The sequence below is a fragment of the Garra rufa genome, chromosome 13 (genome assembly GCF_049309525.1).
Source record: "Garra rufa chromosome 13, GarRuf1.0, whole genome shotgun sequence".
Taxonomy (NCBI): Eukaryota; Metazoa; Chordata; class Actinopteri; order Cypriniformes; family Cyprinidae; genus Garra; species Garra rufa.
In genome coordinates this window covers 43,529,824-43,556,214 of record NC_133373.1, presented here as the reverse complement: position 1 = coordinate 43,556,214, position 26,391 = coordinate 43,529,824, and the positions used below count along the sequence as shown (strand labels likewise).

Below are 26,391 nucleotides of genomic sequence, written 5' to 3'. Positions count from 1 at the left end.
TTTTTTATTTTTGCATTTTTTTTAAATTTCGTTTTGCCTTCGTTTTTGTTTTAGTTGTAATTTTTGTCTTGTGTTTTTTAGATTCTCATTTTGTTTTGTGGTTTAATTTTATTGTTTATTTTGTTTTGCCTTGTTTAGTTTTTGCTTTGTTTCGATTCTCATTTTGTTTTGGTTATTTTTGTTTAGTGGTTTAGTTTTTTCTTGTTTTGTATTTTGTTTTACTTTGTTTTTGTTTAGTTTCTCATTTTGTTTGTATTTATTTATTTTTGTTTTGTCTTCTGTTTTTAGTTTCTTATATTGTTTTGTGGTTTATTTTTGTTTTTTTGTTTTTTGTTTAGTGTTTTATTTGTATTTGGTTTTTCCTTTTAGTTTTAATTTAGTCTTGTTTTGTTCAGTTTTTCAATTTTGTGGTTTGTTTTTTATTTTTGTTTACATTTTTTTTAATTAGTGGTTTAATTTGTATTTTGTTTAGCCTTGTTTTTGTTTAGTTTTCATTTTGTCTGGTTTTTTATTTTTTGTTCATTTTTGTTTATTGGTTTTGTTTATATTTTGTTCTGTTTTGTTTGGTTTCTTGTTTTTTATTTTTGTTTAGTGGTTTTGTTTGCTTTTTTATTTGTCATTTTCTTTTTTGTATAATGATTTTGTTTGTATTTTGTTTTGCCTTTTTTTGTTTAGTTTTCATTTAGTTTTTATTTTTGTGTTTCAATGTTTTGTTGTCTTTTATTTATGTTTTTTTTTTTGTGGATTGTCTTGTTTTTAGGTTTTCGTTTTTGTTTTGCCTTGTTTTTGTTTAGTTTTCATTTTGCCTTGTTTTTGTGGTTTATAGTTTTTTTTGTGTTTTCTTTAAATGCAACACTCATTTTACAATATTTAACTTGCTTCATGTCTCTCATCAAAGGGTTCATAGACTATTGTAACGATCACCTTACTACCTTTTTGGGGCTTGCACGTATTAGTTGCGTTGCTGTCTATGCAGGGTCAGAAAACTTGCAGATTTCATCAAAAATATCTTCATTTGTCTTCTGAAGATGAACGAAGGTCATATGGGTTTGTAACAACATGAGGGTCAGTAATTAATAGCAGAATTTTCATTTTTGGGTGAACTATCCCTGATTGTATTGTACACAAAATAATGGCACCGAATAATAAAATCAAGACCCTTATTTTCACTAAATACATTGCATTACGAAACAAAATAGGTTGCGATTGCTGTTTCATGTTGAAGTTTAAAGTTCTTTTTCTGTTTAGGGGTTCCTGGCCTAAAAAAAAGTTGAAGACCTCTAATCTACCACGACACAAATAAAAAAAGGTTTAATTCTTCCCTGAAAAATGACTGCTTTAATTCCTTGTACCTCTACCTAGGCATTTTGATAAATAGCCACTAAAATGGACAAATTCAAAATATTTGAAATGGCCAGCTACTACAACAACAATCTTTTTCCTGTCTTTAAATGATTCATGCTATTCCTATGTTTGGGGAGTATAAAATTAGGTAGTCAGGGCAGCAGGGGAAGACTGTGTTTTTAAAGGGAAGTGTGTTATATCCTCACTGTAAGGACTTCTTTGGATTGTGCCGCTGTTGGCGCCCCTTTTTGCCGTCTGCTGCTCTAGCCAGCACCCTTCAACCCATAGTGCTCATCACCCACCAACGCCTGCGTGCCAATACAGGAAGACCGTTTTAGTCTCGGCAGCTCAGACAGGAAGTGACTTCATGTTGTGGAGCTCGCTGCAGATTTCAAGCTAGAGCTACTTTGCATTGAACAGATTGGCTTCAGTGTTGGTTGACATACTAATGAGGTCAAGGCGCTGAGTGCCATATCATATCTAGTTCACAAGCACACCGCATGCACCGCACTTCTTGTGAAAATAAGGTGGGAGGACTGAACCGGTGTGAATTTGTACAAAGAATGATAGAAAACTGTTGCAAATGCCTGCAAACGGTATCAAAACAAACTTGCACCACCTTTGAAGTCAACAAAATGGAGCCTGTTTACTTTCTTAAAGAGATAGTTCACGCAAAAATAAAAATTCTGTTATTAATTACTCGCCCTCATGTCGTTCCAAACCCGTAAGACCTTTGTTCATCTTTAGAACACAAGTTAAGATTATTGACACTTTCAAGGCCCAAAAAGGCAGTAAGGACATTTGTTAAAATAGTTTGTGTGACATCAGTGGTTCAACCGTAAGGTTATGAAGCTACAAGAATACTTTTTGTGCACAAAGAAAACAAAATTTCTACTCTTTCATGTCAGTCTCTTCCATCATTGTGATACTCCACACAATACATGTCCTAACTGCCTTTCTTGGCCTTGAACGTGAACGTTTCATTGATGTCTATGCAGGGTCAGAAAACTCTCAGGTTTCATTAAAAATATACTTAATTGTGTTTCAAAGATGAACAAAGGTCGTACAGGTTTGAAACAACATGGGGGTGGAAAACTAATGACAGAATTTTCATTTTTGGGTGAACTGTCCCTTTAATGATCATTTCTGGTAATATTGTACCTGAATGAATGGCACCGATGAATAGAATCAAGGCCTTATCTTATTTTCATCACATTACGAAACAAAATAGGTTGCGAATGTGGTTTCGTGTTGACTTTTAAAGCTCCTTTTCTATTTAAGAATAGATAACTTGTTAGATTTCCACCTACAACTTACTGCTAAGTTGCAGCTACGTACTGTTGTGTTGTTCACTTCTAATGTAGAGCAGAAATGTTTCAAGTACATTCGGTTTCTGATTCCAGGTGCAGTTCAATTCCCCGTGAGAAATCGTCCCTAACTGCCTGCTAATTTGTTCCCATGAGAGTGTTGTCACACAAGGATGGCATGTGTCACTTGTTTTATTATAGTTTAAGTTTCTTCTCCCTACAAAACTTGTCATAGTGGAAAGAAAGCATAGCAAAAACTTTGAGATTCACATTGCTCATCGCCATGAAAGTGAAATTTTTTTTTTTTTTTTTTAACTTCTCATTTCTGCTTTCTGGTGTTCTCAATTCTCTCAATTTTTTTCCATAGTAATATATATATATTTTGTGGAACGGCACAGCTTTACATAACCTCATTTTAACATGAAGAGACCTAGTCTCACATAACCAGATCTTTGAGTAAACACCACTAGATCTAATCTAGTGCCCACTTGGACCAGAAGAATCAAACTGGCATGTAAACGTCTGACTGGCCAGCATATTAATCTAAAATTGAAATCTAAAAAAGTGAGTAAGTGTGTGAGAGTGTGTACATATATATACTTAGAAAACGAGAAGTGACCTATTTTGTGATTATCTCCCTTTATTATCCTATATAAAGTTTCTGTGTTTTCAAAGGATGCCCATTATTGGCGACATACATTCGTCAGTATATTTAGCTTTAGTCTTAGAGGCTTTTCCAAGTGTAAAGTGGTTGTTTTAAGACTGGCTTGATGCCCTCTGCTCGCGCTGAATATTTAACAGGCTTTTTGCAAGCCTGCTTGCTGCTCAGCCCTTCTTCCTGTCTGAGGCATCGGAAAATCTACAGCCGCCACTTCCCCTTTGAAAGTGTGTGTGCTTGAACTGTATTTGCTGGTAAACAGTGTTTGCTGACATGCTTGGTATGTCTAATTATGAGTCACTGTTTAAATTTGAATTCATTTTCTATATCCGTCTTTTTTAGGACCACTTGTTCAGTGTTTTTAATGTTGCTTAATTGTTTGAAAATAGCATTGTAGTTTTAAAGCACTTCCAGTAATGAATACAATTTTTTTTTTTCTAATTCACAGATCTTTGGCCTGTTCTGGCTGCAGCTGTACGCCTCAGGCTCAGCTCTGATGTTACCGGCTGAAACGGGTCGACTGTGAGAGGACGATTTCCCTCAGCTATGTCTACCTTTGAGGTAATGCACACCTTGAAATGTTGCCATTAGGCTAAATGGTGATTTATGACTTTAGTTAATTCATACAGCCTGTGTTTGTACATCAAGAGCTTTTCCTTATATTCCCATTCTCCTTTCTAGACGATCTGGCCTCCGGGCACAGAGTGTGTGGCCAGGTACAACTTCCCTGGAACGGCCGACCAGGACTTGCCTATGTGCAAAGGAGATGTTCTTACTATAGTTGGAGTAACTAAGGTACATTTCTAAAATGAATGCCAGACATTTGTGACCCTGGACTACAAAACTAGTCTTAAGAAGCACAGTTATATTTGTAGCAATAGCCTAAAATACATTGTACGAGTCAAAATGATAAATTTTTCTTATCATTAGAATATTAAGTAAAGATCATGTTCCATTAAGATATTTTTGTACATTTCCTACCGTAAATTTATCAAAACTTAATTTTTGATTAGTAATATGCATTGCTAAGAACTTCATTTGGACAACTTTAAAGATGATTTTCTCAATATTTAGATTTTTTTTTTTTTTTGCACTGACAGATTTCAGATTTTTAACAGTTGTATCTCAGCCAAATATTGTCCTATCCTAACAAACCATACATCATTGGAACGCTTATTTATGATTGTTTTTGTGGTCCAGGGTCACATTTTAAAGAGAGTGTTCAAACAAAAATGTCATTTATGCACATATTTGAACTATCCTTTTACATTTAAAAAAATAAAACTTAAACTTTTTACCAATTAAAGGTTTGTGGTCAGTGAGAGATTTTTTGTGTGTGTGTTTTTAATAGAAGTCTCTTATGGCTCACCAAGGCTCTATTTATTTGATCAAAAGTACAGTTAATAACTGTTATATTGGATCACTTGCATATTGTAATCTATTACTGATTACAAATTACTTGACAAAAATTGAAGTTAGTATGTAATCCATTACATGACACATTTTAGGTAATGTAATCAGACTACTTTTAGATTACTTTTGACCTTTATTACATTGATTTAAATAGGGGGTTTACGACTTTATTAAATCGCTAATAATTAATTAAATAATAAATTTTAAATGATAATAAATCACTTTAAAATCAAAGTAAAAAAAAATGTAATGCTTTATTATTAAAATATTTATTTAAAAATTTCAGGGGTACTTAAAGTAAATATGTTAGATGAAAGAGAATCAGATGACAAAAAAGTGAATTTGTGCATTTTAATGTGTTTGAAAGACAAAAGTCAAAAATCAATGTGTTTGTCACTAGTTTTGAAAAACTACTTAAACCTGAATTTCGTATTTTGTAAATCAGTGGACAAATGCTGTGTTGTCACCTGACTAATGATTGATCTTTGTGTGAATTTCGACAGAACTTGAAGACTTTCTGAATGTATATAAGCAGTACTGTGTTTTAGAAAGGAAAATGTAAAAGATGAAAGAGGAATTAGAGGGAATCAATAAATTATGAATAATTATTGCTATTGTGTATGTAATCATGTAATCCATAAAAAAGTAACTGTAGTCTGGTTACGAGTATTTTAAAATGTAATTTAATCTAAGTACAAGTATTTACTACCCAAATCTGATTATAAACTATTAATACAGTGTAAAATGTGGTGAAATACATTGTGATTCATTTAAAATATAATTTATTCCTGTGATGCAAAGCCGAATTTAGCGTTGTTACTCCCATCATTGTCACACAATCCTTTATAAATCATTCTAATATGCCGATTTGTTCTTCAAGACACATTTTTTCTATCAATTTTAAGAACAGTTGTGCTTTCTAATATTTTTTTTGGCATATTGTGAATATTTACAAATATTTTAAATGTATTTACTGTGAATTTTTGATCAATATTAACAGTCCTTGGTGTAAATAGAAGTAATTAAAAATTAAACTGACCCCAAAAGTTTAAAAAGTAGTGTACTTTTTTTTTTTTTTTTTTTTTTTTTTTTTAAAGAACCTTGCCTTTTTTCAAACAGTACATTGAAGGTAAATAGAAACCAGTGGCTGCCAAAGTCCCAAAAATGGCTAAGAAATAAAGTAAATGTGCTATACAATAACATTTAGTGAAGAACAGACTCAAATCAGTATTTGAAAAGAGCAGCTTGAACATCCTGCTAAATATCTCCTTTTGTGTTTTACATAAGAAATTGTCATATGTGTTTCAATTTTGGGCACCTATTCAAATAAAATGTCTGCTGATGCTTCCTTCCAGGATCCAAATTGGTACAAAGCGAAAAACTCAGCAGGACGAGAGGGTACCATTCCAGCAAACTACGTTCAGAAGAGAGAAGGAGTGAAGTCAGGCGGTAAACTGAGCCTTATGCCGTAAGTACATAGTTCATTTGCATGCATTTCATAGTTTTTTTTATTTTATTTTTTATATATAATTAGTGGTGGGCCGTTATCTGCGTTAACGTGCTGCGTTAACGTGAGACTCTTATCGGGCGATTAAAAAAATATCGCCGTTAATCTATTCTCAAAGTTGGGTTGGGAGCTGGGTCTAAACTACGCAAGCTATGATGACTTTCACCTTGATATTTTAGCGCGGATGTATACCTAGGCGAATTGCACTGTAGGGGGCGAGAACGAGTCTTCGAACCTGTGTGTATGCCTACTGTGAAATTACCACATCAAACGTGACGTGCTAACATGGATGCAGCTATGAAGCCGCCGGGTTTGCTTCAGGGCAGGGGCTTTGCTAGACCCTTTTTACTGGGGCACGTGCCCCAGTGAAAATCTGCTGTGCCCCAGTAAAATCTCAAATTTGAGTTATAATTTACTTTGATAATTACGAAATAAAGACATTTAAACTATATGCAGCAACTGAATTGACGCTTCTAAAAGCAACACAGCTTAACCGAAGACTATGCACGCAGATATCCATGCCCGTGCGCGTCTGTGTATTTAACGGCAATGCGCACGTCGTGCAGCCTTTTACGCAGAAGCACATGCAGTGTAGGAATAGTTGGTTACACAAGTTTGTATAGTTAATTGTGTTGTAAATGCAATTGTCAAGCAGTTTGTGATGCATTTTGGAAACAGGAGATGAGCCCCTGGTCTAATGCTCCACCTGGCTTGAGAAACCCGTTCTCAAAGACTTACTTTTAGTCATTATTTGGGTAGCACACATATTCTGAATGCCTTCGGCAGAATTCAAATTAGCCATTTTAATCTAGATTAATTCCAAGATTACAGTGAGATTAATCTAGATTTAAAAAATTAATCTATGCCCACCACTATATATAATGTTTTTGTCTGCACTTGAACTACGATAAGAGAGAGTGTTTGTGTGCGTTTCATACATACAAACATTAGCGCGCTATATTTAGCATGTATCGCTGATATCATCACAGATCACCTACTACAGTATATCTATAATAATACACAAATGCCTTCCTGCTTTCCGGTCCACCACAATAACCCAAGGACTCATTTGAATCGGCCGGCTGTTTAAAATAGAAGGAGAAATCAGCGAGTTATACAAATAGCAGTGGAAAAAGTCCATCTCTCAGCATCTGATATGCAAAGGCCAGAGACATGCATCACGATTAGGGTTCGGTTGTAAGAGAGCGTGTGATATTCTTCAATTACTTGCTGCTTTTAGAAGGAACAATGGATATAATGACGCAGCCTTCTCGGTTTTGTTTAGCGTGGCAAGATGAGCTTTGCTTGCAGCGTCAACCTGATGTATGGGATCTGGATGTCTGCTTTTAGCCATGTGTAATGGCAGGTTTAGTTTAAGATGTGTGTGGCTTTAGCAGATTGTGACGGTAGCAGTCGTCTAGTCTTTTGTAAGTGCGCAGCTTTGGTTTATTTTCGATGGTGTGTATGTATATGTGTGGGTAATTGGGAGATACAGATTGGATGTTTGTCATGCCAGGGAAGCCACAGAAGGGCCAGGCAAGGCCAGCGCTCCTTTTGGAAGCCTGTAATTTAGCTTCCTTTTCTCAGCCTTGTGCACAATATTATGTATCTGAATCAGTGTTTCTTACTCAATTTTCCCGATAGTTGGTCCTAATTCTGTTTGATTCTATTTTTTGAGACATTTTAGTGCTTTTAAAGTCAAAAAGCATTACGGCAATTCAAATTAACACAAGTTCATGAGTTTGTTTTGACCGGGTTATTAAAAAAACAGCTCATCAGAGTCTTTATGAGACTATAAAATGCTTTTATCCAAAGCATCTTTCAAAAGAGGAACATCACACACATTAGAATTAATATTATTTCACAGTACACAGCTTTCTCTTATCATTAAATGCATACTGCATTTATACTAAAAAAACAATACTACATTTGTAATGTATTGGGGTTTTCTACTTACTTTGAATGTTCAGAGTATATATAACTGCTTCTTAAAATAATTTTAAAGCATTTGACTGATTCAAATGAAACTTATTTTGACTGATTCATTAAAAGAACTGGCTCATAAGAGTCATTTGTGAATCAGAATAGTAACTGAATTCATACTGTATTGAATTGAATTCACACAGAATTTATATATTAAAAAGTAAAAAAAAATTGACACGTTTTAATGTTTATAACTTAAAAAAATACCCTTACAGCAACATGATTTAAAGTGTTTATCACATGCAATTAGACAATTTCAGATAAAAAATAATTTAATTTATTTTAGTTCATACTGCATTTATACTAAAAACAATACATTTGTAATGTATTGGGTTTTTCAACAGAAAAATACTATTTATTTTAAAATATTTTGTATCTGCTTAATTAAATAATTTAAGCGTTTGACAGATTGAAATTGATAACTTGTGATTTCATGAGTCTTTTTGACTGATTCATTAAAAGAACTGGCTCATAAGAGTCATTTATGAATCAGAATACAGTGACTGAATTCATGCTGTATTTAATTGATTTCATACAATTCACTGAGGTAAACTAGAATTTCTATTAAACAAACTACTATTTTTGTGACACATTTTAATGTTCATAATGTAAAAAAATCACTACAGCAACAGTTTTTTTTCCAGAGTGTTAAGTCAAAAGTTCACAAGTTCATGAGTACATTTATACTAAACAAGTGCTGTATGATTTTTGTAACATATTGAGTTTTCTACATAAAACACCATTTATTACAACAGAGTTCTTTTCTGAATATGTGTTTTTAACAATGTATCTGTTCCAAATTTATGATTCAAATTTGGCAAAGCGAACACCGATTCATTCAGTGGTTCATGAGTCTTTTTGACCTATACATTAAAAGAACTGACTCATAAGAGTCATTCTTTATTGAATCAGACTACATTTACATTTTATTTATACAGCAAACGCGTTTTTCCAAACATCACAAGCTGCTTCTTATACTTAAAAAGATTTATTTCTGGCCTCATCAAATAGTGAATCAAGGCGTCAGACTGATTTAAAACGAGTCTTTCTGACTGATTCATTAAATGAACTAGCTCATAAGAGCCATTTGTGTGCAACCTTGTGGTGCTTTCAGATTTTACAGTTGAGGTCATAAAAAAATTAGGGCCGGGACTCGATTAAAAAATTTAATCTAATTAATTAGAGGCTTTGTAATTAATTAATCGAAATTAATCGCATTTTAATCGCATGTAAATATTTGACCTGAGAACAGTGAGAATTAAGATTTTTACATGGATTTTTAGTATACCATTGAATAATGACTGAATACATAAGCTTAAGCAACAAAATATTGTTTATTTTTGTTCAACCAAGTCCAACAGACCAGTGCAATATTGCCATTAAGTGTAGCAAGAGGCACGTTCTTTAACGAGTCTTTCATTCCGAGAACTCTGCTCTTGTGTTTGCTTAATTATGCATTTAAACGTTAATGACCAAACCTATCATTATAAATGTTGCTGCACATGGAATATAACGCGGATAACATTTTAAAAATAGTTTTTATCAGATTACACACTGATTATTTATCACTCAAACCCCTTTCTCTACCTGTCCGTTGGTTGCGTATATCCTCCATGTAGAGGGTATACAGCTCAGACCGGAAACTAACAATGAAATTAATTGTTCTACCTATTAGATTGTGTTTTATTAACGTCTACACCTACCCCAACCCTAAACTTAGCCCTTACTATAATACAAAAAAAGTATTATTGTTGTACAGTGTGACAAAAATAACGTTAGACTGATGTGCGCATGCCCAGTAGCCATAGCTGTATCCCTTCTAGACTTTACCCTGTGTGGCGGGCAATATTAGCAGTTAAGAGTGTGCATTGATCGTTAAGTAGTAGACCATCCGGGAATCTTTGGAATACTTTTTAAACATACTACGATTTGGGACATTCAATACTATTTAGGACGGACGCAGCTTCTTTGGTATAAGTTCTTTGGCTTGTCTGAACGCTAGTTTGTGCTCCAGTATAATCGGTCCGCCGAATCTCATCTAGTGAGAAACGTTCCGCATTGCAAAACTTAGTGCGATTAAAATGCGTTAAAAAAAATTAACGCGTTATTTTTGTGTAATTAATTAATCTAAATTAATGCGTTAAAGTCCCGGCCCTAAAAAAAATAAATGTTATTTTTATTTAGTACTGACCTGAATATGACATTTCACAGAAAAGATGTTTACATATAGTCCACAAGAGAGAATAATGGTTGAATTTATAAAAAAGACCCTGTTGAAAGGTTGCATCCCCTTGATTCTTAATACTGTGTTGTTACCTGAATGATCCAAAGCTGTTTTTTATTTGTATTTAGTGCTAGTTGTTCATGAGTCCCTTGTTTGTCCTGAATAGTAAAATTGCCAGCTGTTCTTCAAAAAAATCCTTCAGGTCCCACAAATTCTTTGGTTTTCCATCATTTTTGTTCATTTGAACCCTTTCCAACAATGACTGTATGATTTTGAGATCCATCTTTTCACACTGAGGACAACTGAGGAACTCATATGCAACTATTACAGAAGGTTCAAACGCTCACTGATACTCCAGAAACGAAAAACCCATGCATTAAGAGCCGGGGGTGAAAACTTTTGAACAGAATGGAATGTGTACATTTTTCTTATTTTGCCTAAATATCTTTTTTTTTTTTTTTTCATTTAGTACTGCCCTTCAGAAGCTACAGAAGATACTTGTACATGTTTCCCAGAAGACAAAATAAGTTAAATTTACCCTAATCTTGTATACATACTATCATAATACATACAATTTGTGCGTGTATTAGACAACATAACATTCTGTAGTTTATTTGCTAATGCTTTAAGGCCATTTTGCGTTTTTAGTCATCATACAGTAACCAGCAACAACCACCTCTTTCTCTTCTCGTGGAAGACATCCGATGCGGTTCTAAACAGTCTCTCGCTGTCGGTACTTGTAACAATTTTTGCGTCTTTCTCTGACAGTTTTAAAAGCTTCCACCTTTCCCACATGTTTGCTGCATTAGTGCGTACCTCTATTTGATCGAATTACGTCATTGTTCGGTATAATTTATTCAGCCTTTTCGGTTATTCTGAGCTTTTTTGCTATTTTCGGCCAAATAACATTCGGTGCATTCCTAGTAACAGTATTAAGAATAAAGTGTATGTAGACTTTTGAACAGGGTCATTTTTATAAATTCAACTGTTATTTTCTCTTGTGGACTATGTGTAAAATAATTAACATTTATGCAAATTCTAAATAAATGATGAACGGAGCAAACACGTCTTTTATCTGTGGTCACTCAGATGGTTCCATGGAAAGATCACACGCGAGCAGGCCGAGAGGCTGCTTTACCCCCCAGAGACGGGCCTCTTTCTGGTTCGTGAAAGCACCAACTACCCCGGCGACTACACCCTGTGTGTGAGCTGCGATGGCAAGGTGGAGCATTACCGCATCATCTACCACGACGGCAAACTGTCCATCGATGAGGAGGAGTTCTTTGAAAACCTCATGCAGCTCATGGAGGTGAGAGTTGCTGGCTTCTGACCTGGTTTAAGTTGAAGTTGTTGTTTTCATAGCTAACGGTTCTATTTGTGCTCTTATGGATGATTGGTAAAATATTTATGTAATCAGCACAAGCACACTCCAAAGTTAGCCCAGCAGGTTGTGAAACCAACAGGCTTCTTCCTGTAAGTTCCTCTCACCGCCTCCGTCAACGTTTTCAAATTGATCGCCACACACAGATACAAAAATAGCCCTAACAGGAAGTCAGTCCACATCAGACGCACTGGCTGCAGAGATGGGGCAAGCGTTTACGATAGACTCCAGGAAACAATTTTTTTACACGCACACCTTGTGCTTTGAGGTCAAAGGTTCAGTCCAGGCTTGCTGGAGGAAGTGACACTGCTAAACAAGAGCTGTGAAATGAAGAGGGCGTCTTAATGGAAAGTGGGTTTTGAGGGTGTTGTTCGGGAATTAAGGTTTTTTTCTAGTTGTACGTCACACTAACTCACTGAATGTTGTTTTAACAGTTCAACAAAGTTTAACAAAGCTATATTATGTTACAGTGATGCAGTAGATGAAATACCATGGTACTTTAATGTATTAATTATACCATGCTAATACACTGATTACCATTCATTTACCATTGTATTTACATGAAACCGTTTACAACATACTGCAGAAAAAGCTAAATGAAATGGTAATTCTTTTTATATACGCTTTTTTGAATTTGTTTTATATGTACACTACCAGTCAAAAGTTTTTGAACAGTAAGATTTTTGATGTTTTTTTTTAAAGAAGTCTCATCTGCTCATTAAGCCTGCATTTATTTGATCCAACGTACAATGAAAACGGTAGCATTTTGAAATATTTTTCTATTATATTATAGTTTAAAATAACTGTTTTCTGACATGTAAAAATGTGATTTCAAAGCTGAATTTTTAGCGTCATTACTCCAGTCACATGATCCTTCAGTAATCATTCTAATATTCTGATTTGCTGCTCAAAAAACACTTGATGGTACGAAGGGTTTTTATTTTAGATAAATGCTGATCTTTGGATCTTTCAAGTAATCAAATTCAGCTGGTTTAAATATTGATAATAATAATAATAATACTGATTAATGCTGATTTTGTATGTCACTGACAAAGAAATGATCAGTCTATAATTTTAATGGTGGGTTTCTAACAACAAAAAAATCCAGAAAAACGCATTTCAAAAAATTGATTTGCATTTTAACGAGTGAAAAGTATTTGACCCCTTCGCAAAACATGACTTAGTCCTTTGTTGACAATCACAAAGGTCAGATGTTTCTTGTAGTTTGCCACCAGGTTTGCACACAACTCAGGAGGGATTTTGTCCCACTCCTCTTTGCAGATCCTTTCCAAGTCATTAGGTTTCAAGGCTGATGTTTGGCAACTTGAACCTTCAGCTCCCTCCACAGATTTTCTATTGGATGAAGGTCTGGAGACTGGCTAGGCCACTCCAGGACTTCTTCTTGAGCCACTCCTTTGTTGCCTTGGCTATGTGTTTTGGGTCATTGTCATGCTGGAATACACATCTATGACCCATTTTCAATGCCCTGGCTGGCTTCAATGCCCTGGTCCTGATGGTACATGGGCCCCGTCCATTGTCCCTTTGATGTGATGCAGTTGTCCTGTCTCCTTAGCAGAAAAACACCCCAAAAGCATAATGTTTCCACCTCCATGTTTGATGGTGGGGATGGTGTTCTTGTCATAGGCAGCATTCCTCTTCCTCCAAACACAGCGAGTTGAGTTGATGCTAAAGAGCTTGATTTTGGTCTCATCTGACCACAACACATTCACCCAGGTGTCCTCTGAATCATTCAGATGTTCATTGGGCCTGTACATGTGCTTTCTTGAGCAGGGGGGCCATTTCAGTCCTTCACAGTGTAGTGTGTTACCAATTGTTTTCGTGGTGACTATGGTCCCAGCTGCCTTGAGACATTGACAAGATCCTCCTGTGTAGTTCTGGGCTGATTCCACATCATTGAAACTCCATGAGGTGAGATCTTGCATGGAGCCCCAGACCAAGGGAGACTGACAGTTATTTTGTTTGTTCCATTTGCGAATAATCGCACCAATCTCACCAAGTTGTTTGGTGATGGTCTTGTAGCCCATTCCAGCCTTGTGTAGGTCTACAATCTTGTCCCTGACATGCTTGGACAGCTCTTTGGTCTTGGCCATGGTGGAGAGTTTGGAATCTGATTAATTGATTGCTTCTGTGGACAGGTGTCTTTTATACAGTTAACAAACTGAGATTAGGACTTCTTTAAGAGAGTGAGAGTGCGCCTAATCTCAGTTTGTGACCTGTATAAAAGCCACCTGGGAGCCAGAAATCTTGCTGATTGATAGAGGATCAAATACTTTTCACTCATTAAAATGCAAATCGATTTATAACCTTTTCAAAAAGCATTTTTCCAGATTTTTTTGTTGTTGTTATTCTGTCTCTCACTGTTAAAATAAACCTACTATTAAAACTATAGACTAATTTCTTTGTCAGTGAGCAAACATACAAAATCAGCAGGGGATCAATATTTTTTTTACATTGATCCAAACCGCACTATATTATATAGCAATTTGCTTTAGTGTAACATAAAACCTGATTATTTAATTTTGTTAGCATTTTTTTATTTCGCTGTCTCTCACACCATATCAGTAGGGTTGTTATCCTTCAGAACATATACAGTAGCTGCCTTTTGTATATTAGAAAGCGGACGATCATAAGAGGATCATCTTATTTGGGGCTTCTTGACATGACAAAGTTTGAAAACCCCTTTATAACATAATACAGAAACATTTAAATGTTGTTTGGCAAGCAAGCACCACCTACATTTTCATGTGCAAATCCATTTTGGCAGCCAACGTACAAGCTTTTTATTGGTTGCCACTGTGTTGCTATGTGGTTGCTAAGGTGTTCTGAGTGGTTTTAGTGTGTTGCTGTGCAGATCATAAGGTGTTGTGGATGGTTGCTCACTAAGAGACAAAGCCCATCCTTCATTTTCTGGGTATTGCACACTTTTTTCTCAAACAGGCCTCATCATTTGAGCCTATTGCAAAAAGCATGATAAATGCACTCCTAATGAAATGAGAAGCTTAATAAGAACCGATTTACATAGATGTAGGATGTCAATGACTCATTTGTATAATTTTACATATCTTTTTTTTTATTCCACTGTCCATTGGACTTATTAGAGACGGTTTGTGTGATTAATCAGTGATCCGTCCTCGGTTAAATGTTGATGATTCTGCTCTGGTTATTTTCGATTGGGGTCTGGGTGACTTTAGTGGTCGGTCAGAGGCACTATGGGTTCCTCAAGTCTCTCCTCACCCTTTCTATTATGGAATTCCACACATTCTTTAGTGTAATTTTGGCTACAGTCGCTCGCTCGCTCTCTCTCTTTCTCCCACTCTTATAGCCTCAGCTGAACAGTTGTGCTCTTTCCAAAGAAGTGGACGAGTCTTAAACTGTCTATAATATGCCTTTATGCTCATAGTGATTAAACTACCACAGAAGATATTCTTCCCACAATCCACTCGATAAAGTTTAGCAGAAAACCAGTGATATTCAAAATAAAAGCCGCAAATTGATAGTGTACACTGTTGTCTGTATTGGCTTATTATGGCACGCTAAATTTAACCAATTTTTTAAAAATTAAATTACTTTTATTCATAAGGGATGCATTCAATTTATTAAAAGTGACTGTAAATACATTTATGAAGTTAGAAAAGATTTTATTTCAAATAAAATGCTATCTAATTATTAAATAATACTTTTCAACAAAGCCTGTTTTTAGCCACTGAATAAAAAATAAAAAAGGTTATTAGGACTTTACAAAGTATTGCAAGATATAAACTCGCAATTGAGAGAAATAAACTCAGAATTGCAAGACAAAAATATGATATAAACAATTTAGAGAAATGGTCAGAATTTCTGATATAAACTCTCAATTGAAAGAATAAAAATGCGAGATAAAATGCGAGTTTATGCATCTCAATTCTGACTTTTTTTTCTCACAATTCGGACTTTTTCAGAATTGCCTGATATAAACGCACAATTGAGAGAAATCTCACAATTTTATCTCACAATTCCGGCATTTTTGTCTCGTTTATATATCTTAATTCTGACTTTTTTCTCGCAATTGACTTTTTTTTTTCTCAGAATTGTGTAATATTAACTCGCAACTGTGAGTTATAAAGTCAGAATTGCAAGATAAAAACTCCCAATTCTGACTTTTCTCACAAATGCTAGTTTATATATCTCTATACTGACTTTTTTCTACTAATTCTGACTTTTTTTTTCTCAGAATTTAGATATAAACTTGCAATTGCAAGTTATAGTTCAATTTTATATTTTATATCAAGTTTATATCACAATTCTGACTTAACTCGCAATTGCATGTTATAAAGTCAGAATTACAAGATGTAAATTCAGTCACAATTGCGAGATATAAATTAGCATTTCTGAGGAAAAAAGTCATCTTAATTCTGACTTTATATCTTGCAATTCTGAGTTTATATTACAATTCTGAGGGGAAAAAAAGTCAACTGTGAGATATAAAGTTGCAATTCTGAGGGAAAAAAAGTCTGAATTGTGAGTTTATATATCTCAATACTGACTTTTTTCTCCCAATTCTGATTTTTTTTCTCTCAGAATTTAAATATAAACTTGCAATTGCAAGTTCAATTTTATATTTTGTATCATTTCACAGTCACAATTCTGAGAAAAAAAGTCTGAATTGTGAGTTTATATCACTTATAACTCGTGAATGCGAGTTTATGTATCTCAAAACTTTTTTTTCTCAGAATTTAGATATAAATTGCAAGTTAAAGTTTTATAATTGTATATTTTATATCAAGTTTATATCACAATTCTGACTTAACTCACAATTGCGAGTTATAAAGTCAGTATTGCGAGACAAACTTACATTTCTGAGAAATAGTCGCAATTCAGAATTGCGACTTTATTTCTAAGAAATATGAGTTTGTCTCGAAATTCTGACTTTATAACTCGCAATTGTGAGTTTATATCACAATTCTGAGAAAAAAGTCTGAATTGTGAGTTTATATCGCTTATAACTCGCAAATGTGAGTTTATATATCTCAAAACTGACTTTTTTTCTCCCAGTTCTGATTTATCTCAGAATTTAGATATAAACTTGCAAGTTCAAGTTAAATTTTATATAATTTCACAAAGTCACAATTCTGAGAAAAAGTCTAAATTGTGAGTTTATATCTTTTATAACTCGTAAATGCGAGTTTGTGTATCTCAATACTGACTTTTTTTCTCAGAATTTAGATATAGATTGCGACTTAAAGTTTTATAATTGTATATTTTCTATCATTTTATATTTTCTATCAAGTTTATATCACAATTCTGACATAACTTGCAATAGCGAAAAAGTCAGAATTGCAACTTTATTTCTCAGAAATTTGAGTTTGTCTCGCAATTCAGACTTTATAACTTGCAGTTGCGAGTTTATATCACAATTCTGAGAAAATAACAGTTCTGACTTTATAACTTGCAGTTACCAGTGTATATCACGCAACTTTGAGAAGAAAAATGAGAATTGTGAGATTATATCATGCAATTCTGACTTGACAACTTTTTCAGTTTGTATCATGCAGTTCAAAGAAAAAAACAGCCAAAACTGCAAAATGTAAACTCGCAATTGTGGGATAAAAAGTCGCAATTACCTTTTTTTCCTTCTCTTTTTTTAAATTCAGTTGCAGAAACTGGCTTCCATAAAAGACTGGAATAATAATGTTGACATTTTCAAATTTCACAATATTACCGTTTTTAATGTATTTTTGAGAGAATAAATACAGCCTTGCTGAGCATACAAGACATAATTTCATTAGAAACATTAGAAAACCGTTCCCCAGACTTTCAAACATGACATTGTGTACTAGTAAAAAAGGGTTTAAAAATGTCCTACAATGTTAATTTATGATAGTTAGTGACTTGTTGTGTTACCGTGATAATTTATTGTCAGGGAAATCATCAATGCGTCCAAGAATTACTGCAGTGTTTGTTGGAGTCTAGTCATGCAAATGTGTTGTTATTTTGAGCGCGCGTGTAACAGCGGCGCGCGCACACACACGCACGCTCCAGTTCCTGGAACAGTTGATAACGAGGAAGTGACAAAGAGGAAACGAGCGCAGGTTCCAGATCATTTCAACAGGCCAGTCGATGCCGTTAAATTCATGTAACAATATTATCTCGTCGTCTGGCCTCACGGTTTATAGCGTCCAGACATATATAATCACAAACATGTATTTCAACACTGAAATGATAAGAATGTCGTCGCCTGTGTGGACTTGTTCATCTGAGGAGAGGAAGCGGCGGAATCAATAGAAAATACATATACAACAGCGACCTCTGCTGGCCCTCACAGTTTACCGCGTTGGATGTGTTTGTTCCTAAAAACGTTTTAAAAGTTAATGATACATTATTTTTCATGAGGCATTGTCCATATAAATAGCACGTTCAAGCTTCATTTTACTTTTTACAGTTGTGCATAAAGTGTTTTTATTTGCATCTTGCTTTGCATAATTTAGTCAAATTCATTGTTTGAATTTGATGTATCATGGTATTAACATTTTGCTATTTATACTTCAATGGTACTATTTTTATAAATGAGCTTAATTTGTTTTTGCATGTGTGTGAATTTCAACAGCATTACACTAAAGATGCGGATGGACTTTGTACCAGACTTATCAAACCTAAACTCATGGAGGGGACAGTGGCGGCCCAGGATGAGTTCTCGAGAAGTAAGATACTTATTGACTATACTCGCACATGAATTTGCTTTATAGACATTTCAATTGGTTTGTTTTATGAAAGGTATTTTAATTGGATCATTATTCTTCCTCTTCCACAGGTGGCTGGGCTCTGAATAGAAAAGAACTGAAGCTTATCCAATCTATTGGAAAAGGAGAGTTTGGAGGTACAGATACATGTGTTTTTAACACCTAGATCATTAAATCTAAATTAATTTGGTTCAGGACCCAGATATTACATCATTTAGCTTATAAAAATGAACACAAATATATTAATAGCATCATAATTCATCTGGACTGGCAATTGTTACAAAGATATGTTCTCTTTGGTTCTTAGATGTGATGGTCGGAGACTACAGAGGCAAGAAAGTAGCTGTGAAGTGTATCAAGCATGACGCAACAGCGCAGGCCTTTGTTGCAGAGGCTTCTGTTATGACGTATGTTCTCCCTGATTGACTGATCACAATCAAATATTGCAGATAATTTAAAAAATAAGGCTTTTTATGGTTTTATATTCAAATATCAATATTCATGTTAACTCTTACAGGCAATTACGGCATGATAACTTGGTACAGCTGCTGGGGGTGATCGTGGAAGAGAAGGGCAGCCTCTTCATTGTCACTGAGTATATGGCCAAGGTTGGTGACCCAAAGCTGCATTGTCACGGAGATTAACTGGATGTATAGTTAAGGTCATCTGCAAAACATTAGGTATTTTACCAAAATAAGAGGGATCATACAAAATGCATGTTATTTTTTATTTAGTACTGATCTGAATAAGACATTTCACATGAAAGATGTTAACATAAAGTCCACAAGAGATAATAATAGTTGAATTTATAAAAATGACCCTGTTCAAAAGTTTACATATGCTTAATTCTTAATACAGTTTTGTTACCTGAATGATCCACAGTTTGTTTGTTTTTTTGAGTGATAGTTGGATAGTTGTTCATCAGACCCTTATTTGTCCTGAACAGTTAAACTGCCTGCTGTTCTTCAAAAAAAATCTTTCAGGTCCCACAAATTCTGTTTTTTTTAAGAATTATTTTGTATTTGATCCCTTTGCAACAATGACTGTATGATTTTGAGATCCATCTTTTCACACTGAGGACAACTGAGGGGCTTGAATGCATCTATTACAGAAGGTTCAAACGCTCACTGATGCTCCAGAAGGAAACAATGCATTAAAGGAGTAGTTCACTTTTCAAAACTAAAAGTAACAGATAATGTACTCATCCCCTTGTCATCCAAGATGTTCATGTTTTTCTTTCTAAAGTTGTAAGGAAATTATGTTTTTTGAGGAAAACATTTCAGGATTTCTCCTCATATAATGGACTTCTATGGTGCCCCCGAGTTTGAACTTCCAAAATGCAGTTTCAAATGGCTCTAAACGATCACAGCCGAGGAAAGAAGGGTCTTATCTAGCAAAACAATTGGTTATTTTCTAAAATAAGAATTACAATTTATATACTTTTTAACCTCAAATGCTCGTCTTGTCTAGCTCTGTGTGTACTCTGTGTAGAGATTAAAGAGTATATAAATTGTAAATGTTTTTGGAAAATAACCGATCGTTTTGCTAGATAAAACCCTTCTTCCTCGGCTGGGATCATTTAGAGCCCTTTGAACCTGCATTTAAACTGCATTTTGGAAGTTCAAACTCGGGGGCACCATAGAACTCCATTATATGGAGAGAAATTTTTCCTCAAAAAACATAATTTCTTTACGACTGAAGAAAGAAAGACATGCACATCTTGGATGACAAGGGGGTGAGTGCATTATCTGTAAATTTTTGTTCTGAAAGTGAACTACTCCTTTAAAAGCCAAACAAAAAAACACAGCTGTGGATCATTCAGGTAACAACACAGTATTAGGAATCAAGTGTATGTAAACTTTTGAACAGGGTCATTTTTATAAATTCAACTATTATTTTTTTTCTTGTGGACTAAATGTCTTTTATGTGAAATGTCGTACTCAGGTCAGTACTAAATAAAAAATAACTTTTTATTATATCATTTTATATGATACCTCTTATTTTGCTTAAACAATTAACATTTTGCAGATGTATATTTGACCTCAACTGTATATATTTAATCTTGTCTTTAAAGCATACAGCATTATTTTAACGTTGTTGTTTTTTTTCAGGGTAGTCTAGTGGACTATCTGCGCTCTAGAGGACGTACTGTTATTGGTGGAGATCGTTTGATCAATTTCTCAATGTGAGTTTCTTTTTATCACATCTTTCTTTTTTCTTTTTTTAACCTTGGCAGTATTCCATTTTCAAAATGGTTCCTTTATTTATTTTCTATCTTTTTTAGGGATGTCTGCAAGGCGATGGAATATCTCGAGGCCAATAACTTTGTGCACAGGGATCTGGCAGCTCGTAATGTTTTAGTGTCAGAAGACAACATAGCAAAAGTCAGTGACTTCGGCCTTACCAAGGAAGCATCATCTACTCAAGATACAGCCAAACTCCCTGTTAAGTGGACTTCACCTGAGGCCTTGAGAGAGAAGGTGTGTTGTCTGCTTTTGTTTTAACATGTTTGAACAGAGACATTTTAAAAACATCCTCTTATCTTTGTTATTTCTGCCTCTCTGTTTGAAACAGGCGTTTTCTACTAAGTCTGATGTATGGAGCTATGGCATCTTACTGTGGGAAATCTATTCCTTTGGTCGGGTACCTTATCCAAGAATTGTAAGTCATTTTCAAATCTTGTTTTTTATTTTATTTTATTTTTTTATCTATTTTAAATTAAAGCTACTAAAATAAATAGGATATTGTAATAAATATGTTTTTATTTCAATTATGTAAACTTTAAAATGTGGCCAATAAAATTTTTATGATATTGAATTTTTGTTAATATTATAGTTTTATTAATAACCTAATTTAAAATGATTAAAATACATGTTTACATTCAAGCCACTTCAAAGAAGAAACATGGCCAATAAAAATACTGTACAAATAATATCGTTTTTAAAATGATTTTTTTTGTATAAAATAATACTATCAATAATCTTTCAATCTAAATTAAATCAGTACATTTTAAACACAACCAATAAAAATACTTTGTTGTTGTTGTTATTGTAATTTTATTAATAACCTAAATAACTTAAGTAAATGTTTACATTCAAGCCACTCCAAAGATGAAACATGACCAAATTTTTTTACAAATAATATAGTTTTAAAAATTATTATTAGTATTATTATTATATCTCTACCTTTACATTCATTATTATTATATATGTTTTGTTATTATTCTACTTTGTATTCTTATTATTATTCAAAGAAGAAACCTGGCCAATAAAAAACTGCAAATAATATTGTTTTAAAAAAATATATTATTATTATTATTATTATTATTATTATTATTATTATTATTATTATTATTCAATCTATTAATTATTAATCTATTAATTCTAATCTGTAATATGTCACCTTAAAGCAGAAACAGAATCAATAAAAATATTTTTGTTACTTTTATTATTATTATTATTATTATTATTATTATTATTATTATAGTTTTATTAATAGCCTAATTTAAAATAACCAAAATATTTACATTCCAGACACTTTAAAGAAGAAACATAAAATACTGTACAAATAATAGTTTTTTAAAAATTATTATTATTATTATTATTATTATTATTATTATTATTAATATTATATCCATATAAAATAATTATCCAGTTTAAATCTAAATAAAATCAGTACATTTTTATTCTAATCTGTAATGTCACCTTAAATATATATTTTTAATTAGTTATTTATTAATAACCTAATTTAAAATAACTAAAAATAAATGTTTACATTCAAGCATTTCAAAGAAGAAACATGGCTGATAAAAATACTATACAAAAATATATATTTTTAAATATTATTATTATTATTATTATATACATAATTATCTAATTTAAATCTGAATAAAATCAGTACATTTTTATTCTAATCTGTAGTATGTCACCTTAAAGCACAAACATAACCAAAAAAAATGTTGTTATTGTTATTACTATTATTATTATTTTTGTTATTATTAGTTTTATTAATGACCTAATTTAAAATAACTAAATGTTTACATTCAAGCCACTTCAAAGAAGAAACATGGCCAATAAAAATACTGCACAAATAGTTTTAAAAATTATTATTATTATTATTAATATTTCCATATAAAATAGTCTAATTTAAATCTAAATAAATTAATACATTTTATTCTATCCTGTAATATGTCACTTTAAAGCAGAAACATAACCAATAAAAAATAAATTTAGTTGTTGTTGTTTATAATATAATATAATAATAATAATAATAATAATAATAATAATAGTAATAATTACAATAACTAGAATGGGATATCAAAACAAGCCACTTATAATTCAATTTAAAGCAGAAGCATTACCAATAAAAATACAATTATGCTCATTTTTATGTTAATATAAATTTATTTTAATAGAAAAACCAAATATATTAAAATAATCTAAAACAAATAAGTCAAATCAATGTATACTTTTTTAATATAAATAGTAATTATTTTAAAACATTTAGATATTACTAATCTCATACAATTATGATCATTTTATATTTAATCTATTAGTTTTTTTCTATTAAAATAATCTAAAATAAATAAATCAAATATTATAATTTATACTTTTTTAAATATAAATAGTAATTATTTTAGACATACAGATATGACTAATTACATCATACTTGTGTAATGTTATTTAATTGATATTTTAGTGTTTTGCAAGATTTCTGCACATACCCCATTATTTCTGATTCTACCAGTAGAGGACACTGTTGTCTACCTCGCCACATTTTTCCTAAATGGTGTTGTCCTTCATCCTCTGTCCTTCCAGCCTCTAAAGGAAGTTGTCCCGCGTGTAGAGAAGGGTTACAAGATGGACTCCCCAGACGGCTGCCCGGCGGTGGTGTACGACCTCATGAAGCAGTGCTGGACTCTGGACCCTGTGGTGCGTCCCAGCTTCAGAGAACTGAGTCAGAAACTGCAAGATATCATAGCCAATGAGCTGTACCGATAAAAGACACAAACTAAAGGAAAAACACACCTTCACGGGACCATTCTCATACAATCTGACCAAAATCTACTCTTAAGCAGTGGACTTGAAAAAAACATCAGCAGAATCTTATTTTGCAAGCGCACTCTCTTTCTTTGCATCGTTTTCATGGCTTGATTTTCTTAATTTTGGGGAGGCTGGCCTTCTCTACAACAACTCACCTCTTTTTGATTTATACGATCCTCAGCCTCCTCCAATACGTCCTCATACGCTCCCTTATTTTGGATTTATGATTAACACATAGCATTTCCTGCCAAAATATATATATATATACAATATCATTACACATAAATGTCTAAATGCTATATGACAAAACATTCATACAAACTTGTAACCAAGAACAATAATTGGCACTTAGGGAGACTGTACGCTCATCTCAAACCGTTTTCCGTTCCAGTAGCCAATGAAATACACCAGAGAATCTTTCTACCATTTCACAGTGCCTTCACGCTGAAGTCTGTGTCGCCCCAGAGCTTGTTTTTTTTATTTTTTTTAATGCGTTGTTTAGAAGCGCTTCAATTTCCTGCTGTCTTGCTCATCTTTTCAAACATGTGTCAGTCTGAGCCTCAAAATGTCCTGGAAAGGATGAATATAAATGTTGTGGTCCTTTGTGTAAAAGCCGGAATGCTTTAATTAAAAATTAAAAATAAAAATAAAACAGAGAAACTATACAAAAAGGCCACAAATAGAGATTTGATTGATCAATATTTGTGACATTATGCGAAGGACTTAATTTTATGCTGTGCTTTTCATATGTTTTTTCTTTGCTGCCATATTTCAGATAAAATCATTCCATCTGAACAGTTTGATAAAAACGAAAGATAAAGACAAAAAAAATAAAAAGGCTGCCAAAAAGCTTTGAACGTGTGTTTGTGCCTTTAAATCTCTTGTAATTTGATATAAAGGTCAGTCAAGGAAAGTCCAAATGCACCCAGAGAGGAAACGCGTCATCTTTATAAGCTACTGCCCGTTTAGCGGCGACCCAAACGGTTGTGGCACGTGACAGATTTTTTGCATAAGGTTTTGACACACATATGTGAAATGGTAATAATAATCCCGATGCCCTGCGGATGCGCTTGGCATATGTCATGTGTTTTGGAAATCGCGTCATCATGTGATGTGGTAGGATGTGATAGGATTGTTCTCTGGTCTATCTATAGGATGCTGTTTTTCTGCTCGGTGCTTGTTTCTCGTCAGCAACATGATATCAAGAAGAGGAAGATTCATGAGCGTGCAGCTAGAATGAAACCTGAACCACTGAAATGCTGCATTTGTGGTTTACAGTGAAGGTGAATCTACCTTTGGTGAACAAAAGCACTTGAATGAAAACATACACCAAAACACAGAGAAATGTTTGCATTTGCATTTTTCATATGCAAATATTTGAATTCATTTCTTGCGTTAATGCATAGAAGCCACTTAAAAGAAGAAACATGGCCAATAAAAATACTGGAATAATAATAATGTGATTTCCTAAAGGTATTATTAGTGTTAAAAATGATAAAGTGTGTGTGTGTGGGTAGTACACCTCTCACATTTCAGCAACCATTTTAGTATATCTTCTCAAAGGTTAATACTATAGAAATGAAACTTGGATATATTTCAGAGTAGTCAATGTGCAGCTTGTATAGCAGTATAGAATTACTGTCCTCTGAAAATAACTCAACCTACAGCCATTATTGTCAAAATAGCTGGCAACAAAAGTGAGTACACCCTATAGCAGTATGTTGTTTAACCAAGCAAAGCCACATGTCCTGTTCATCAAACTTGTGTATCTTGTCTTAAAGCAGTTACAGTTTGGTGCTTTAAGTACAATTCTCTCATACTGACACTGGATGTTCAACATGACATCTCATGGCAAAGAACTCTCTGAGGATTTGAGAATTAGAATTGTTGCTCTCCACAAAGATGGCCAAGGCTATTAGAGGTTCAGTAACACTCTGAAACACTCTGGTCATACAGAGGTTCTCCAAGATGGGTTCCATTTGGAACAGGTCTTGCAAGGGTCGATTAACGAAGTTGAGCACTCATTCTGTGCGTCAGGTGCAGAACCTGGCTTCAAAAAACAGATGCATGAGTGCTGCCAGCATTGCTTTAAAGCTTGCAGAAGTAGAAGGTCAGCTTGTCGGTGCTCAGACCATACGCCGCACACTGCAACAAGTCAGTTTGCATAGGCGTCGTCCCAGAAGTAAGCCTCATCTGAAGCTGGCTCACAAGAAAGCCCGCAAACAGTTTGCTGAAGACAACCAAGAGCATGAATTACTGGAACCATTTCCTGTGGTCTGATGAGATTATAAGATAAACTTGTTTGGCTCAGATCCAGCATGTGTGGCGATGCCCTGGTGAGGAGTACCAAGAAAACTGTGTCTTCCTACAGTCAAGCATGGTGCTGGTAGCATCATGGTCTGGGGCTGCATGAGTGCTGCTGGTACTGGGGAGCTGCAGTTCATTGAGGGAAACATGGATTCCATTATGTACTGTACATTCTGAAGCAGAACATGATGCCTTCCCTCCAGAAACTATCATGTTTTCCAACATAATAATGACCCCAAACACACCACTAAGATGACAACTGCAAAAATAAATTTAAAATAGAATGTGTGTGTTAAAAATGTATATATCAAATATATAGATTTTTCTATTTCTGACATGCAAATTTATAATTAAAAATAAAAAACTGCATATAAAAATACAAAAAGCTTATTTGCATGTCAAAGATACTCAATTTAAAAAAATATCAAAATTTTTAAATAATTGGTAGACATTTGAAAAAATTATCATTAAAACGATTATCATTAAAA

The 26,391-nt window shown here is 33.6% G+C and overlaps 2 protein-coding genes across 2 annotated transcripts in view; one reads left to right on the top strand and one right to left on the bottom strand.

Moving 5' to 3' along the window:
* LOC141348558 (G patch domain-containing protein 2-like) overlaps positions 1 to 1,366 on the bottom strand; it is an 11,080-nt gene extending 9,714 nt beyond the window's left edge. The window contains exon 1 of the mRNA XM_073852838.1: positions 1,359 to 1,366. Coding sequence (XP_073708939.1) covers positions 1,359 to 1,366 — 8 coding nt within the window. The remainder of the gene's footprint in view (positions 1 to 1,358) is intronic.
* A 2,386-nt stretch (positions 1,367 to 3,752) lies between these two features.
* Positions 3,753 to 24,453, top strand: LOC141283250 (tyrosine-protein kinase CSK). Its single transcript, XM_073816537.1, has 12 exons — positions 3,753 to 3,870; positions 3,991 to 4,104; positions 6,078 to 6,190; positions 11,526 to 11,745; positions 18,422 to 18,515; positions 18,626 to 18,691; positions 18,862 to 18,961; positions 19,072 to 19,162; positions 20,666 to 20,739; positions 20,839 to 21,034; positions 21,129 to 21,215; positions 23,372 to 24,453. Exons 1-12 carry the CDS (start codon positions 3,856 to 3,858, stop codon positions 23,552 to 23,554), a joined length of 1,353 nt encoding a protein of 450 aa, XP_073672638.1. The 5' UTR covers positions 3,753 to 3,855; the 3' UTR covers positions 23,555 to 24,453.
* Positions 24,454 to 26,391: the final 1,938 nt, after the last annotated feature.